This window comes from Sphaerodactylus townsendi, linkage group LG04, assembly GCF_021028975.2.
Source record: "Sphaerodactylus townsendi isolate TG3544 linkage group LG04, MPM_Stown_v2.3, whole genome shotgun sequence".
Lineage (NCBI taxonomy): Eukaryota > Metazoa > Chordata > Lepidosauria > Squamata > Sphaerodactylidae > Sphaerodactylus > Sphaerodactylus townsendi.
In genome coordinates, this window is record NC_059428.1 from 8,014,342 (window position 1) to 8,031,841 (window position 17,500).

The 17,500-nt window shown below is 50.1% G+C and overlaps 1 protein-coding gene across 14 annotated transcripts in view; it reads left to right on the forward strand.

Annotated features, from left to right (window-relative positions):
- Positions 1-17,500, forward strand: part of LOC125430585 (zinc finger protein 420-like) — a 43,554-nt gene that overhangs the window by 18,604 nt on the left and 7,450 nt on the right. For 6 of the 14 annotated variants that reach the window (XM_048492588.1, XM_048492572.1, XM_048492576.1 and 3 more), the window contains exons 1-5: positions 11,642-11,796; positions 11,952-12,083; positions 14,202-14,675; positions 15,725-15,773; positions 17,084-17,163. In XM_048492588.1, coding sequence (XP_048348545.1) covers positions 11,719-11,796; positions 11,952-12,083; positions 14,202-14,675; positions 15,725-15,773; positions 17,084-17,163 — 813 coding nt within the window. In that variant the 5' untranslated portion in view covers positions 11,642-11,718. Of the gene's footprint in view, positions 1-11,640; positions 11,797-11,951; positions 12,084-14,201; positions 14,676-15,724; positions 15,774-17,083; positions 17,164-17,500 lie in introns of those variants that run through there. The other 8 variants (XM_048492578.1, XM_048492581.1, XM_048492579.1 and 5 more) reach the window with 4 other exon arrangements.

The following is a 17,500-nucleotide window of genomic DNA, read 5'->3' on the forward strand; positions in this document are numbered from 1 at the left end:
GTTCCAGATCAGGGACCTCACCTCCTGGCCAGGAGATGTGACCATTGGGTGGAACAAGGCCAGATCATGACATTCTGCTCCCCTGAACGTTGTTTTTGCCCCCCCCCCCAACCAGGTGCTGAGGACATTAGTAGTGAAAGTGTCCAAACATCTGAGGCATTAACCCTTCTGTTCTCCCCTTCAAGGAAACACTTCTGAGCAACTGGATACTGCTCCTGCTGACCAATAAAAAGGGGAGTTGGAGGCACATCCACTCGTGGCGGGTGCCACACGTCAGCTGGAGGCGCCTTTTTCAGGAGGCTGGAATGAAACTTGGGGTGCACAGATATTTTAAGTCTTGGGCAACTCAGTCTCCACAGTCGCTTCATTTATAATAACACAGACCACTTGGAAGGGCCCTCAACAATGTTGGCCCAACTTGCAGATGGGCTGCACGAAACGCAGGTTCCTGGTTGAGGTGTCAGTCAAATCCCCCACCTCAAAATATACATTCTTGCACTTCTTGTCACCTGGGTGCTTCTATAGCCTGAACCAGAAGCTTGCAGGGACGGGGCCAAGCCTTCTGCGAGTTTATTTATTCATTCATTTGTTTGGATTTTTACCCTATCCCTGGAGGGCTCTGCGCAGGTCATAACATGAATGTTCCCTAACTAGTCCTGCCAGTCCTTTGGAACCTCCCTCTTCCCCTCAAACAATTTGGATCATAGACTACCTTGAAGGGGGGGGGGGGCTGTCGTCCAGTACTCTGGTGCCCAGCATCACTGCAGGCATATTCAGCAGACAGTAGAAGGTCAGTAGAACACCTCAGGTACTGTGGAAGCACCTGGTTCACCCCCTCCAATCGGCCGTCAGTGTCAGGAGAGTGGGCAGAGCTTAATCCTTGCTTTACATCGAACAGTTCTGAAAAGCATGACCAAAAATGAGCACCAATGGGGCTCCTCTCTCAGAAATCCTTTTGCTTGGCGTTGATGCCACCTCCAAATATGACTCACAAGCAACTTAGCTGGCTTTTGCAATGTGGGGAGTTGCTCCAGGCCTGTTTTGGGAAGGTGTCCACGAGCACCCAAGTTGCCACTTTCCTGGGGGTGGGGGTGGGGGTGGGGTCGGTTAGAAGATCTGTGGCCGTCACTGACCAGGGCCTCTGAGGAGCCTCCGCAGGTTAAAGAAGGGTTCTCCCTGAGCCTTGTTAGCCGTAGAGCAGGGGTCCCCAAACTTTTTAAACAGGGGGCCAGTCACTGTCCCTCAGACTGTTGGAGGGCCGGACTAAAAAAAACTATGAACAAATTCCTATGCACAAAATGATTGTAAAATGTTTGATTTCCACCTTTTCAGCCTTTTCTGTCATGGTCTATTTTAGAACAGTGACCAAAGTATGTAATCCAGAGTATAGGGTGGGCTCCAAATATTGTTGGGGAGGCTGTGGAATACCTTCCCCTGTAAAAAAAAAAAAAAGCAGAACTCTTCCCAATGAAGCATTCCCATCCTAACCCAGGATCAGGTATCTTCCTGGGTTCTTTCACTCCTAGCAGCCAGCGAGCGAGCTTAGCCAGCCTGGCTGATGCCAATGGGAGTGGGAGGTATGAACAGAAAGCCTGGAGAGCAACACATGGAGTAGCTGAGAGGGAAGGGCGGAGCAGAAGCGTTGCCACAGGTAAGGATTTCCAACTCTGGGTCAAAGAGAAAATTCATGGGAGATTTGGGGTGCCATCATGTAACTGCAATCAGCGGCCGTTGGGGCCGGTTCCTCCTCTCCCTCGGGCCCCCACCGCACATGAATGGAGCCATCGCCGCCATGCCTGGCGGGCCGGATAAATGCCTTCAGGGGGCCACATTTGGCCCCCGGGCCGTAGTTTGGGGACCCCTGCCGTAGAGGAACGCATAGGGGCCCCCTGAACCTGGGCCTCCGTAGCCATGCGCAGAGTTCTCCTCCAAAACTGGCTGCGAGTCAAAGGCAGCCTCTGATGTTCAGCAGACTTGGAGTCCTGGCAAACCGGCAGCCCCTGATTGTGTGGGGCTTCGGGGGCTGGGATTTGGGGCCCATCCCTCCTCCTCCTTGCTCTCCAACATCCCTGTGAGGAGTTCTGCCTCTCCGTCCCCCTGCAGGGCTCCCCAAAGTAATTGTTTCAGCCCCCTCCCTGGCTTTCAACATCAGAAGGTTTGGCTCCCCTGACACTTTTTTGGGGGGAGGGGTGACAGTTCTTTGAGGTTGCCCACAAGTCATTGCTGTCAGGATGGCATCCTCTGGTCATTGGGGGGGAGTCAAGCGAGGGATGCTGATTCGCATTCCCGTGTCAGCAATCTCTCTTCTGGGCCAGTCGGCCTCAGGGCCTGGCTTAGCCCCCATCCTTCTAAGTGTGAAACATCTTATTCCCTTCGCTTTGATTGCTTTGGGAACGGGAGAGAGCAGCTGGGCGGGAGGGGGACCAGGGGCGTAAGGAGGAAAACTGGAGCATGCCCCCCCATGGGTGGCGGAACATAAGAACAAGCCAGCTGGATCAGACCAGAGTCCATCTAGTCCAGCTCTCTGCTACTCGCAGTGGCCCACCAGGTGCCTTTGGGAGTTCACATGTAGGATGTGAAAGCAATGGCCTTCTGGGCGTGCTGTTGCTCCTGAATCACACCTGGTTCTGTTAAGGCATTTGCAATCTCAGATCAAAGAGGATCAAGATTGGGAGCCATAAATCAACTTCTCCTCCATAAATCTGTCCAAGCCCCTTTTAAAGCTATCCAGGTGAGTGGCCATCACCACCTCCTGGGGCAGCATATTCCAAACACCAATAACACGTTGCGTGAAGAAGTGTTTTCCTTTTTATTGAGATCCTGTAATTCTTCCCCCCCAGCATTTTTCAATGGATGCCCCTGGTTCTAGTATTGTGAGAAAGAGAGAAAAATTTCTCCCTGTCAACATTTTCTACCCCATGCATAATTTTTATAGACTTCAATCATATCCCCCCTCAGGCACGCCTCTCCTCTCTCCAAACTAAAAAAGGAGTCCCAAAGCGCTGCAGCCTTTTCTCCTCATAAGGAAGGTGCTCCAGTCCCTCAATCATCCTCACAAGGTTGCCCTTCTCTGCACTTCTTTTCTTATCTCTTTCAATATCCTTTTGGAGATGTGGTGACCAGAGACTGAACACAGTACTCCAAGTCGCGGTCGCACTACGTGCTGCTTATATAAGGGCATGACAATCTTTGCAGTTTTATTATCAATTCCTTTTCCTAATTATTCCCAGCATAGGGAGTTTGCCTTTTTCACAGCTGCCATACATTGAGTTGACATTCCCATGGAACTATCAACTAAGGCGGCCCAAATCCCTTTCCTGGTCTGTGACTGATAGCACTGACCCCTGTAAGCGATGTTAATGTGAAGTTTGGATTTTTTGCCCCTCATGTGTGCATCACTTTGCATTTTGCTACATTGAACTGCATTTGCCATTTCTTAAGCCCACTCACCTAATTTATCAAAGGTCCACTTGGAGCTCCTCTGCGCCAATCCTTTGTGGTTCTCACCACCCTACATAATTTGGTATCATCTGCAAACTTGGCCACTGCACGCTTACTCCCACCCCTACTTCCAGGTCATTTTATGAATAGGTTAAAGAGCACGCTGGTCCCCAATCTACTCTGGATCCTTGGGGGACACCACTCCCCACATCTCTCCATTGTGAGAATTTCCCATTTACACCCACTCTTTGCTTCCTGTTTCTCGAAACCAGTTTTTAATCCATAGGAGGACTTCCCTCTCTTATTCCTTCATTTGCTGAGTTTTCTCAATAGTCTCTGAGTGAGGAACTTTGTCAAAAGCCTTTTGGAAATCCAAGTAGACAATGTCCACTGGTTCCCCCCCCCTATATCCACATGCCTATTTACATCCTCAAAGAACTCTGAAGTAAGTTTGTAAGACAGGATTTGCCTTCTGCAAAAGCCATGCTGACTCTTTCTCAGCAGGTCTTGCTTTTTTTGTACATGTTTTATAATTTTTATTCTTTAATGACAGATTCTACTTAATTCTACCAGGAACAGATGTCCAAACTGACTGGCCTGTAATTTCCGGGTCCCCCCCAGATCCTTTCTTAAAGATTGGTGTGACATTGGCCATCTTCCAGTCTTCAGGGATGGAGCTCTGATTTCAAGGATAAGTTGCATATTAAAAGGAAATTGAGAACATCAGCAATTTCTCATGCTTGAGGCTCTTTAAGAACTCTTGGGTGAATGCAATCTGGGCCAGGGGATTTGAGGTAGCATTTAGTTTATCAATGGCTGCCAGAACTTCTTCTTCCTTGCAATCTACCACTATCTTAAGCTAGTTCCTCGGTTAGCCCACTCCTAAGAAGCTTGGTTCAGGTGCAGGAATTTTCCTCACCTCCCTCTTGGGTGAAGACAGATGCAAAAAGGAATTCATCTCAGCTTTTCTGCAATCTCCTCTGTCATCTTTTAGCACACACCTTTGTTCCTTTGTCATCCTAGCGGGCCCTACCAGCTTCCCTTGCGCTGGCTTCCTGCTTTTGATGTACTTTGAAGAACCTTTGTTTGTTGCTGGTTTTGATGTTTTCACAGCCATGCGTTCCTCATAATCCTTTTTTTGCCTCCCTTACAGCTAACTTTGGCTTCCTCTTTTGCCACCATGTTGTGTTCTCTCTGGTACATTCTTTTATCAGTTAAGGTTGGACTTCCATTTTCTAAAAGACATCTTTTTTTTCCCCTAATAATTTCCTCAGCGTCCTTTGTTAACCATGGTGGCGCTGGCTTTCTTTTTTGGACTGGGCGCTGCCTTTCCTAACCTGTGGAACACTTTATTCCAGCTGAGCTTTTAAGACTGTGTTTTTAATGTAATAACCTCCAAGCATCTTGGACATTTTTTGACTCTCTTGATTTTCTCCTTTCAGCTTCCTAGCGCACTATCCCCTCATCTCTGAGAAATTTCCCTTTCTGAAGAGCAAATGTAACTACATTAGTAGTTGTCACTTGTTCACATGCAGAGATACTGAATCTGACAGCATTGTGGTCGCTGATTCCCCTATCGGCTCAACAACACTGACTTCCTGCACTAGGTCCCTGGGTCCCACATAGTGAATTAGATCTAGGATCACATCTCTCCCTGGTTGGTTCTACAAACCATCTGCTCCTAAGCCACAGTCATTTAGCATATCCAGGAATGTTCTCTCCCTTACTATGACCTGAACATGCATTTTTTCGGCAGTTTATATGGGGATAGTTAAAAATGCGCTTCCATTACCAATTTTATGACATTTTTGCTTTTGTTGAAGCGCCTTTCTAATTTCTTTTTTTTCCATCTCCAGAATCCTCTTGTGCGCTTTGGGTCAGGGGGACGATAATATATTCCTAATGTTAAACTATGCTGGACCCCTGGTGGTATTGATATCCACAGTTGCTTCTGTAGAGGAATCAGCTCCCTGCATTTGTCTATTTTATGTGACACTATGCTCTCTTTGATGTAGAGGGCCACCCCACCCCCAATACGCCCTGTCCTATCCTTCCTGTAGAGCCTGTAACCTGGGATAACAGCATCCCACTGGTTCTCCTCATTCCACCATGTCTCTGTAATGCCCACTATATCAATGTCCTCCTTCAAAACTCTGTACTCCAGCTCCCCATTTTAGGTCGAATGCTTCTACTATTAGCATAGAGACACTTGTATACTCTGTCTCTGTCCCTAACCTGGGATTTATGTGTTTTGCCCTCTAGCCTTTTGTAGACACTATCACTTATCACATTGCTATGTTCCTCACTTGTATGTGGTTGATTTAAAATAACCTCCTTCTCTGTCTCTGCATCCCCATGGACTCTGTATTCGAACCGAAGTCACCTCAGCTCCTGTCGCTTCCCCAGGGATCAGTTTAAAAGCTGTTCTGCCACCTTTTTTTTAACGTTGAGCGCCAGCAGCCTGGTTCCTCTTTGGTTAAGATGAAGCCCGTCCCTTTTGTACAGGCCTGCCTTATCCCAAAGGTTCCCCAGTTCCTGACAAATCTGAAACACTCTGCCTTGCAACCCCTTCTCATACACGCATTGCCACCCTGTCGCGCCGCTTGCCTAGCTCACCCTGCTTGGCGTGGAACAGGTAGCATTTCAGAGAATGCCACCTTGGGGGTCCTGGATTTTAACCTTTTCCTAGCAGCCTAAATTTAGCTTCCAGAACCTCCCGGCTACATTTCCCAATGTCATTGGTACCAATGTGGACCACAACTGCTGACTCCACCCCAGCACTGTCTAACAGCCTATCTAGACGTAGCGTGACATCCGCAACCTTCGCACCAGGCAGGCAAGTCACCATGCGGTCATCACGCCTGTCACAAACCCAACTCTCTATATTCCTGATGATCGAATCACCCACTACAAGGAGCCCCCCACCTCCCCGAGGGGTATCCTCAGTGCGAGAGGATATCTGACCACTAGCTAAGGAAGGGGTCCCATCTAAGGGAACATCTTCCCCCACCTCAGACTGGCACCCTCTGTCACCCAGACTCTCTTTCTCCATGACATCTGAAGAGATGTCACCTTGGGAGTGGGACCCGGCTGCTAGGTCCCTGAAAGCCTTGTTTGTTGCCCTCTCTGCCTCTCTCAGCTTCTCCAGGTCTGCCACCTTGGCTTCAGGAGAACGCACAAGTTTCCTGAGTGCCAGGAGTCCATTGCAGCGAAGGCACACCCACAACTTCTGTCCTAGTGGTAGATAGTCGCACATGTGACACTCAGTGCAAAACACTGGAAAGCCCCCATCCCCCTGCTGGCTTCCTGCCTTCATATCTGCTTTTGTTTAGATATTTAGATATTAAACTTTTAGTCAGTGCCCCTTGGAGCTATCTTGGAAGGAGGCGGAGCTCCCCCATCCTCCTCCCCTGGTGGCTTGTGGCTTCCTCCCTCCCTGCCGGCTGAACTTAGGCGCTCCCCTTACCAGCGAAAGGGCATGAGATGTGGTGGGGGGGCGGGGGGGCGGCCAGGTGCGCGTGCACCCCCGACTGCTAGTCCTGCCAGCCCACAAAGATCCATCCGAGGACGCAGCAGGGCTGACAGAGGCAGAGTACAGGCAGCAAGGCTTGGCAGCTTGGCTCTGCTCGGCCCAATTCATGGATCAGGCCGAGCTAAGCCGGTTCGGAGGCGCTTGGAGGGCCAAGGGCCCGAGCCCGCCCCCTCCGAACTCTGCGTGATCCGAACTTGCGGTAACAGCCGAGATTCTTGGATGCGTTTTTATTTTTTGGTGTTTTTTCGCATTTTGGCCTGCAGGGGGCGTATTTTTAGAGATATTGGCACCAAAATTTCAGGGTATTATTGCTCCAGCACATGAAGCCTTCTGGGTTCCAAAAAAACAGCATTTTAAATGATGACACCCCCCAAGTTTGGCGAAGTTTGGTTCAGGGGGGCCAAAGTTAATGGACTCCCAAAAGGGGTGCCCCATCCCCCATTGTTTCCAATGGGGGCTAATAGAAGATAGAGGCTGCCCCTTTGAGGGTCCATAACTTTAGCTCCCCTGAACCAAACTTTACCAAACATGGGGGATGTCATCAGGACAGTCTCCTGAAGATACCCTGAAAGTTCTGTGACTGTGCCTTTAGAAATGTACACCCCATAGGCTGCACCAGAAATTCCCCATTGACATCAATGGAAAAAAATCAATGCAGAAGTAAGATTCCTGGGCAAATTTCTGGGGGTGCCTGTCAGGGGTGCAATTGTTAAGCTAGTGACACTAAAATTTCAGGGTATCATCAGGAGACTGTCCTGATGACACCCCCCAAGTTTGGTGAAGCTTGGTTCAGGGGGGACAAAGTTATGGACCCTCAAAGGTTCAGCCCCCATCTCCTTAGCTCACATTGGAAACAATGGGGGATGGGGCAACCCGTTTGTGGGTCCATAACTTTGGATCCCCTGAACCAAACTGCACCAAACCTGGGAGGCATAATCAGGACAGTCTCCTTATGATACCCTGAAGTTTTGGTGCCTATATCTCTAAAATGCCCCCTGCAGTCCAAAATGTGAAAAAACACCAAAAAATAAAAACGCAGGAGCATGGCCTCAAAATTCCTGAGCCCTGGGCAGGTGCCCCCATTGCCCCATGGACACTACGCCACTGAGGGGGACACTGGCAATTTAAGCTCCTGCTCGATATGCGGTTTTCAGAAGAGTCTATAGATTGTTACTCTTTGGTACTCCGAATGAAATCTACAGCTTGCAGCTACAGTCTCTTTATTTTGGACCGGAGTCTGACCATCGCCCCCAACTGCTTTGGAGAGAATATGCAGCATCCCCGGTCCCTTCCTCACATTTGCTGTCCTACTAAGGAAGGCAGGATGAGGCTGTTGAGGGGTGTGGTACTGAAGTGGGGATTCAATCCCCAGACAGCAGAGTTGCGCAACACACACTGGAACGCAGCAGGAACTGAGACGCACACAGCAATTCAGCTCCACAGAAGCGGTCCTACTTTTATTCAGTTCACAGAAATGTTGCTCTCTCAGACAAAGTCCTTCGCCAGGCAGTGCGAAGACAAGTGTCTCTCGAAGCAAAGCACAGTGCTGCCTCATATACAGTTCACCGACCTATCACAGTTCTCCTCCAATCAAGCCCAGAATGAGGCTGTATCATGTGGCAACTGTCATTTAGATTTTGCTGATCAGACCGTGCTCTGACAGGGGCAGCATAATTCAAGAATAAGAAACGCTACCCAGAAGCCTTTGCTTCTGGACCAAAGTTTTTAGCAGAGAATGGCTGCAGCTTTCTTCCTCACCCGATTCGACAGCTTTGGGCTGAGGCGAATGTCCGGTGGGCGGGACTTCCGGTTTAGGCTGTGTGCGTGGGGCTCCAAATAAAACGTTAATGAAATGATATAAAATGATTTTTACAAATGGTAGTTTGGTTGATTGTGTTTGGGATGGCCACGTGCATCGAAATTGTTGATTGGTTTGTGCTTCTTGTGTGTGCGTTTAATGAGAGGGTGCAGTTTGTAGGCGGGCGTGCCGGGTGCCCTCTAGCATGGATCAGAGAGCAAAACGCTAGTTTCCTGTTTTGCGAAGAGATGCTGTCCCCAAGCCTCCCTTTGGGGGTCGAACGGCCCTTTCACAGGATTCTCTGCATCAGTGTTCTCCATCTGTAAAATGGATAAATGTTAGGGTTGGGGGTCACTACAACATGAGGAACTGTATTAAAGGGTCACGGCATTAGGAAGGTTGAGAACCACTCTAACGGTGTTGTAAAATAACAGTGAACGTAGTGCTTGAGAGGAGTTTCTCCTGTGTTTAAAACCTCCACAGTTTTTAAAAGGTTTTAAGAAGCAGAGAGCACTCACCCTCCGGAGAACACACAGTGCATAAGCAAGCCCCCACCCTTCTAAAACACTCTCCCCCTTTTAAATCCCCTAGCAGCTCACGCACTCTGAGGCTCATTCCGCACGTGCAGAATAATGCACTTTCAAACTGCTTTCAGTGCTCTTTGAAGCTGTGCGGAATAGCAAAATCCACTTGCAAACAGTTGTGAAAGTGGTTTGGAAACGCATTATTTTGCGTGTGCGGAAGGGGCCTGAGACAGACGACTGTTTCTCCTGCCACACACAAAACCTCCATAAGCCTTCTCCCACCCACCTACCCCCGTGTTTTAAATCCAGGCAGTCCGATTGATAAAATACTGTGGTGGTTTCTAGGGTGGGGGTATTTCTCCACGTGGTTTTGCATTCTGTTAAGAGATGCATACGCAAAGGTCTCGATTGCTAGTAATTTATCTCTTTCGCTCCCAAAACTGTGCGCGTTTGCTCCTTTGAAAAGCATCCCCTTGCCCAAAATCGCTAGCTGAAATGAATGTGCATTCCCAAAACTCTGCAAAAAGATCTCCCCTCAAAATTAACCCTCACCTACCCATGCAGGCGTTTCCAAAATACACAGGAGAATACCCCATCCCCAGCAGCAGAGAGAAGCCTGTTCCATCCATTCTCACACAAAGCACCCCCACAGAATCCCCCCACCCCCACCCCCGTTCCTCAGAGCGCTCTGCCGTTGGGATGGGGAAACAATCTCTGACGGCCGCGTTTCCTGCAAGAAGCTAAAAATAGCTCACCCCTGCCCCTAGCCTTTCCACATCCTTCTGTAGAAGACAGAGTGCAAAACAGAATCTCTCTTTCCAAGACGTTTTGAGTGAGGGCCCCCCCCCGCCCTCTGCAGAAAACAGAGACTGACAGCCCAGAGCCTCCAAAGTCCGCCCCCCCCCCCATGCCACACTGTTTGAAAAAAAATGTTTGCATCCAATGAGGTGCCTGTGCGGTGGCCACAGATCTTATAACTGACCCTCCTCACCCCCAGCTCTCCTCTTGGCAGAAGGCAGCGCAGCCCATGCTCAGAGAATGCATGCCTCGAGCCAGTGAGCCTGGTCAGGAGGTCCTCCAGGGAAGAAGAAGAAGAGGAAGAGGAAGGAGGAGGAGGAGGCCTTTTCCCCACATGTGCCGAGCCCCTTTGCATCCCTCTTGGCTGCTCTTGCGAAGCGTGGGGCCCCTCCTCGCAGCCTCAGGTGTAAAGGTGGCCTCAGAGACAGACAGTCAGGAGCAGCAGTGGCGCAGGAGGTTAAGAGCTCGTGCATCTAATCTGGAGGAACCGGGTTTGATTCCCAGCTCGGCCGCCTGAGCTGTGGAGGCTTATCTGGGGGATTCAGATTAGCCTGTACACTCCCATACACGCCAGCTGGGTGACCTTGGGCTAGTCACAGCTTTTTGGAGCTCTCTCAGCCCCACCCACCTGACAGGGTGTTTGTTGTGAGGGGGGAAGGGCAAGGAGATTGTCAGCCCCTTTGAGTCTCCTACAGGAGAGAAAGGGGGAATATAAATCCAAACTCCTCCTCCTCCTCCTCCTCCTCCTCCTTCTTCTTCTTCTTCTTGCCTTTGCCTAACCTACAGACATTAGATGCTTAGAGCCTCTGACGTGGCTGGCCAGCCACCTCCGGAAAAGGTAGCTTCACTGCAAAGTGATTCGCTTGAGAGAGAGAAGCGAGATGCATCCTGTGTTTAGCTGCCAGGTGCAAATGTCACCCAAAACCGCCAAGCTCCTTCAAAGAAATGTGTGTTGCTCTTATGTCCCAGTGTAACCCCCATGCTCAGAGTGGGCTGACCCAGTAAGGGGTGGAGACTCAAAGCAGCAAGAGGCTGCAGCAGACCTCATGTAGTTTGGAGGAGACAAGGCTACCAGACTCGGACCTTGATTTGTATATAAGTCCTGAACACCTTGTTAAGGGTTTTTTAATGTTTGTAATGGGTGAGAGTTCTCCTGGAAATCTTCACCATGTTGCAACCTGTTCACCCAGCCCTTGGAGTCTTCAGGAGCCAACCCACTTGCAAAGAAGAATTGGACTTGGCAGTATCAGAAGACTGTAACTAGAAGGACTTGAAAATGCAAACCTGAACAGGACCTTGAAGTGTGATGTTAAATGTTGATGTTATATGTTAAGAAAGTAAACCATTTTGTTTTTAAAAAATTGTTGTTGCAAACTCATTCCAAGTTCTGCCCCACAGAACCCACAAGCGGAGGTTACACCAGCAGCAGCGAGACAAACCACAGGAAGTTGGTTTTCAGCTGCTGGTGGAAAGCCCCTTCTTCTGATAAACAACTACTATTAAGTTTGATGCTGTGCAGAACTTATGTTACTAACCGCTGATGGGCTCCGTGCATGAAACTGCTTTGCCAAAGTTAGAAAAGGGAAGGCTGGAGAGAGTAACGGCGAGAGGTTATTGGGCAAACCATGAGCTCGCTGTTTCCTGCCACCGGCCACTATAACACTCCTCTGTGCCTGCCTTTGAGTTCCTCGTTCTGGACCCAAGTAAGTAGCAGCTTGTATTAGTCAGCTGAGCCTTTTCGAGTAAACCACCCGACCGCTGGTTCTTGTCTGGACTGTGGCTGATTTCCACGGGCAGCAGCAGGGTTCGTATCACAGGGAGGCGAAACGAGTTCAAGTCCTGCTGCCCTTTCTGGCAGGGAAACCGCCGCGAGAGGAAACGGACGCAGCTTCGGTGGAGGAGGAGGAGGAGGAGGAGGGACCGAGGAAGGCTGAAGGGGAAGGAGTCCAGAGGGGCCTCGACCAAGGAGCAGCGGCCGGCCGAGGCGCAGGTGAGCAGCCGAGGAGGGAACTGCAGGGCCCCCCTTGAGGACCCTGATATCCCCCCCCCACCCCACCCCCGGAGGGGGCGCCTCGTTGCAGCCAGAGCCCGGCCCCCGATCTCTGCCCTAGAGCTCCTCCAGCTCTTGGCCTCCGGGGGCCGCGGTCAGCCTGGCCTCTCCCGGGACACCTGGGGGGGGCTGACGAAGCGGGCGGGGGAAGGGGGGGTCGCCTCTTCTGGACCCCCGACGGCAGAGGGTCTCCTTTCCTGACCGCCCTCTGCCGCTGAGCCCCCTCCCTGCCGCGGCCTTGGCTAAAGGCGGGCCCCCTGCCCATCCTCTGCCCCTTCCGAAGCCGGACCCCCTTCCCCGGGGGGGGGGGGGTCCCAAAGCAGCCCCCAAGCCCTGGGACGGCTCTGCAAAGAGATGGGGTTTCTCGCTTCGGAAAGGCTTGTGCTGCCGCCCCCGCCCCCCCCCCCCCGGGGGATCCTGGCGGTGCGGACAGGAAGAGCAAAAGTGCATCCAAACACAACACGCTGAAAGCCCTCCGTTAAGATCCCAGCCAGAGGCGCTTGAGAGGTTTGCAAGGAGAGTCTGCAGCGTCCGGAAGACTTTGCGCTCTGCAGTCCAGTGTCAGCTTTCGTCAAGGACGAAGGACTCAGAGGTGGGATCCAGCAGGCTCCCGCCAGTTCCCGAGAGTGGGCTACTCATTATCTGTGTGTGCCGAGAGGGGGTTGCTAATTGAGTCCGCTTTTCCGTTAGAAATCCCATTGGGTCCAAAAATCATAAAGTCCTGTTGTCTCCTCTGTGGCTGGTTAGCGAAGGTAGAAAACGGGATCATTCTCCCCGTTGGGCTGCTTTAAAAACATGTTTTAGCAATATGGTCAAGTTCCTTGTTGAAGGAAAGTCTCCTTCTTTTGATTTCTAGAAACAAAATGAAGTATTTGAAAGTATTAAGTATTTGACAGGCAGTCAATTGGAGGAGAAGTCGTTGTTTCTGTTGGCAGCAGACGATAGGACTTGCTAGAATGAGTTTAAATTATGGACAGAAAGAGACCAGCTGGAAATTAGGAACTTTTCTTTATAGTAAGCGTTTTTTACAGTAACAGAGAAATTATTAATGCCCCGCCCCCGGAATGCCCGGCCACGCCCCGTCGTGCCCCGCCCAGCTCCATTGGCGCTACGCCACTGTTTGAATCCCACCACCATGGGAACCTGTTACTAAAATTTTTGGATCCCACCACTGACATAGGTAAGGGGGGCGGGGTTCCCGAGTTCAAACCCCTCATTGCATGTCCAAAGCTCCGCCCCGTTGGTGTTTTTTTTTTGTATTTTTTAGTGTTTTTTCCGTTTTTGGCCTGTAGAGGGCTAGCAGCACCAACATTTGAGGGATTTGTTGGGAGACTCTGCTGATGATACCACCCAGATTTGGTGAGGTTTGTATTGGGGGAGTCCAAAGTTATGGATTCCCAAAGAGGGTGCCCCCATCCTCCATTGTTTCCAATGGGAGCTAATAGAAGATGGGGGCTACACCTTTGAAGGTCCATAACGTTGACCCCCTGAACCAAACTTCACCAAACCTATGTGGTATCATCAGGAGACTCTCCTAAAGATACCCTGAAATTTTGGTGCTTCTAGCTTAACAATTGCATCCCTGACAGCAGGCACCTCCCCAAATTTCCCCAGTTTCTCCTTTTAAATCCACCCTCTTTGGCATGGATTTAAAGGGAGAATCTGAGGTCCCCAGTTTAAACATTGAAAGTGATGCTGTTTCAGGGTGGGGGAGAATCCCCCCCCCCAAACAGCTTCACTTTCAATGTTGCTTTAACTGGGGACCCAAGATTCTCCCTTTAAGGTGGATTTAAAAGGAGAATCTGGGCTCCCTAGTTTAAACACCATTGAAAGTGATGCTGTTTGGGGGTGGACTCCCCCCCTTCTGCCGTCCCCGACCTCGGAGAGCTGCTTTTATAAGCACTGAGGCCGGGGGTGGGGCTTGGGGAGGCGTGGCCCCACCCTCCCCGAACCCTCCCCATAAAAATCTATAGCTGCCTCAACCTCCTTCCTGGGCAGATGCATCCAGACACACACGTGCAGCCTCTAATTCCAAATCTGTCACTCTTGGCTTTGCAGGAGGTTGAATCTGGCACAGGCGTCAGGCGACGGATACTCCGTGGAGAGGAAAGGAGGATGTGGGGGGAGACAGACCAGACTGTCTCTGAATCCAGAGGAGGCCCGGATGTCCCCAAGGCTGGGAGCAGAAGGGAATTGGGGGAAGCAGGAATTCAGGAGAGCCCAGGAGACCAGAACGCCCTCCCTCCAGACGAGCATGGACAGCAGTTCTGGCACTTCTCCTACCGGGAGGCGGAGGGCCCCCGAGAGGTGTGCAGCCAACTCCACCACCTTGGCTGCCAGTGGCTGGAGCCAGAGAGGCGCAGCAGGAAGGAGATGCTGGACTTGGTGGTCCTGGAGCGCTTCCTGGCTGTCCTGCCCCCGGAGATGCAGAGCTGGGTCAGGGAATGTGGGACAGAGAGCAGCTCACAGGCGGTGGCCCTGGTGGAAGGCTTCCTCTTGAGCCAGGCGCAGGACAGGGATCAGGACCAGCAGGTGAGGGGGTTTCCTCTGTGTAGTCCTGGGGATGTAATTCAGGTTACCCTTGGAAGCCACATGGCTGATTCCCCCCCACCCCACCCACCACCTGTTTATTCTCCCTTTTCCCACCTGCAGGGGCGTAATGCCCATGGGCCAAGGTGGACAGCTGCCCAGGGCACCACCTTGTGAGGGGCATCAAAATGCAGGGTTCCTTTGGGTGTATTTTTAGTGGTTTCCCATTTTTGGCCTGCAGAGATTGCAGTTTTTAGGCTAGCGGCACCAAAATTTCGGCGTATCATCCGGAGACTGTCCTTATGCCCCCCAAGTTTGGTGAGGTTTGGTTCAGGGGGTCCAAAGTTATGGACCCTCAAAAGGGTAGCCCCCATCTCCTTAGCAAAGAATGGGGGACGGGGCACCCTAAACCAAACTGCACCAAACTTGGGAGGTCCCATCAGGACAGTCTCCAGATGATGCCCTGAAATTTTGGTGCTGATACATCCAAAAATGCGCCCCCTGCAGGAACATCCCAGAAATTTGCCCAAGAATCTTTGTTCTGCATTGAGTTTTCTGTATTGCTGTCAATGGGGGTTGCAGGCCGGGGGGGGGGGGCACAGTCTCAAAACTTTCAGGATCTCATCAGGAGACTGCCCTGATGATACCCCCCAAGTTTGGTGCAGTTTGGGTCAGGGGGGGCCAAAGTTATGGACCCTCAAAACTGTAGCCCCCATCTCCCATTATTAGTTCCCATTGGAAACAATGGGGGATGGGGCACCCCCTTTGGGAATCCATAACTTTGGATTCTTTGAACCAAACCTCACCAATCTTGGGGGGTAGCATAAGGACAGTCTCCTGATGATACGCTGAAATTTTGGTGCTGATATGTCTAAAATGCACCCCCTGCAGGCACCAATGTCTGGGTGCAAAAAAAAATTTGGTCGTGGTGGAGTGGCCGCCCATGGGGGGGTGGGGGGCATCCAACTCAGGTTTTGCCCTGGGCTACAGTTTGCCTCGTTATGCCCCTGATCACCCGCCTCCCCTTTCTTGGATCTCTGCTTCTGTTTCAGGTGCAGGAGGAGACCACGCAGGGGACTTTCCACAGAGGAGCTTTTCTTGGTAAGATTGACAGAGGTGTCAAGATTAAAACTACCCATATTTGGCAGTACGTCATTGCTGGACTTGCCAATCTATGAATATGATATTCTGTAATGATTTCTGTTGATAGAATTTTTTTAGGTATTTATTATTAATAATACCTACAATATTTTTGTTTATGCTGGGTCTTTCCAACAGGGAATAAAGGTCGAATATAGAAATTGTTCAACAGCTTCTCAGTCAGTTAGGAAGCAGGTTGGAAAATATAACATCAGGCAGGCAGAGGATTACAAGGTGGGATATTTGAATTTAACAACAAAGATTGATATTAAGACAAAATAATGCATTTGGGCTGTGATTGTAGACTGGGGGAAATCCAGAAGGAGGCACGCAAATGCCGTGAAGATGATGTGAAAGGGGCGTCTTTGACCGTGTCGCCCTGCTAGAATGTCAAGATGGTAACTGTTGGTCCTTCACCAATGGCAATGCCGCCTTTCCCCATCTGTTCTGTCCTTGCCCACCGTAGAGAAAGAGGCTGACGGCCACTTCTCAAAAACGTGGGTCGGGATTTTGTTGATGCACACAAGAATTCAGAAACCAAAACTTTCAAGTAAAATATTTTTAAGGTTTATTGAGAGCTCCACCTGCTCAATAAACAAAACAACTGAAAAAGCATAAGCAAAGGTTAAAATAACAGTTTAAAACATTCGGTAGCGTAGCTTTCCTTACAGCAAATGCAAGCAAAGGTAAAACAAGAAATATAACTGATAAAACTAACTGGCAGAGTTTAATGTCTTGGGAATACTTAAGATAACAGGCAGGACAGCACAACCAAGTAATAGGAGTGAAGTAAAGATGAGGAAAGATAATAATGAGAGTGTTGAAAGGCAATTATACGGACACTACTGGTCAGGTGGTATAAAAGACCAATCATACTGTCACATTAATTTGCTAAGTCAGCTTGGCATAAAGTCATTGTTGCTAACAGGTGTAAATGCTTGACGAGATTGTTAGTCCTAATTGCAAAGAAAATAATCTACAACTGGGGTGTAAAGTATTTCCATTATGGGATTTAGTACCTGCGGTTCTGCCGGTGGGTTTAGAATAGCCTTTTGGTTCTTCTGACCTCTGTGAATTCTGGACAAACATCCTGATAGCAGTACTGTCCAGACTGGATTTGTCAAAAGCATGGAAGCAAAAAACCATCCAAAATAAGGATAGTTGAGACCATTAGCCGAGATGGGGAGAATCTTGTTTCCCTCCCGTGGACCTGAAATACAAAGTCCCAGGAAAACATAAAATGCCACATAATTAACTTTTTCTCCTTCTAGGTGGTGCCCTAAAACCTGCAATCGATTCTTTGCCATCCCTTTCTGGCAGAGAGAAAGCGGCTCCTGTGCAGCCTACTCAGGTAAGTGCAGAACTGTGGATCATGCCCCTGGTTCATTAGTGAGACCTCTTAAATGAGCAGGCTGCTGTACAGTTGAAATGAGTAATGAGAACAAAAAATACGTCTCAAGCAATGAGGACACCCACCCGTGAAGCACAGAAGAGCTGGCCCACAGAAAAGGGTGACAGTTGAATAGGGTTTTGGAGATGGGTGGCAGTTACCAGCCTCCAAGGGACGTCCCAGGAAGCCAGCGCTGAAGAGGTCAATGGCCAGCCTTTCCAGGAGCCAAGAGAATTGTATTGTGAAACACACACACACACACACACACACACACACACACACACACACACACACACAC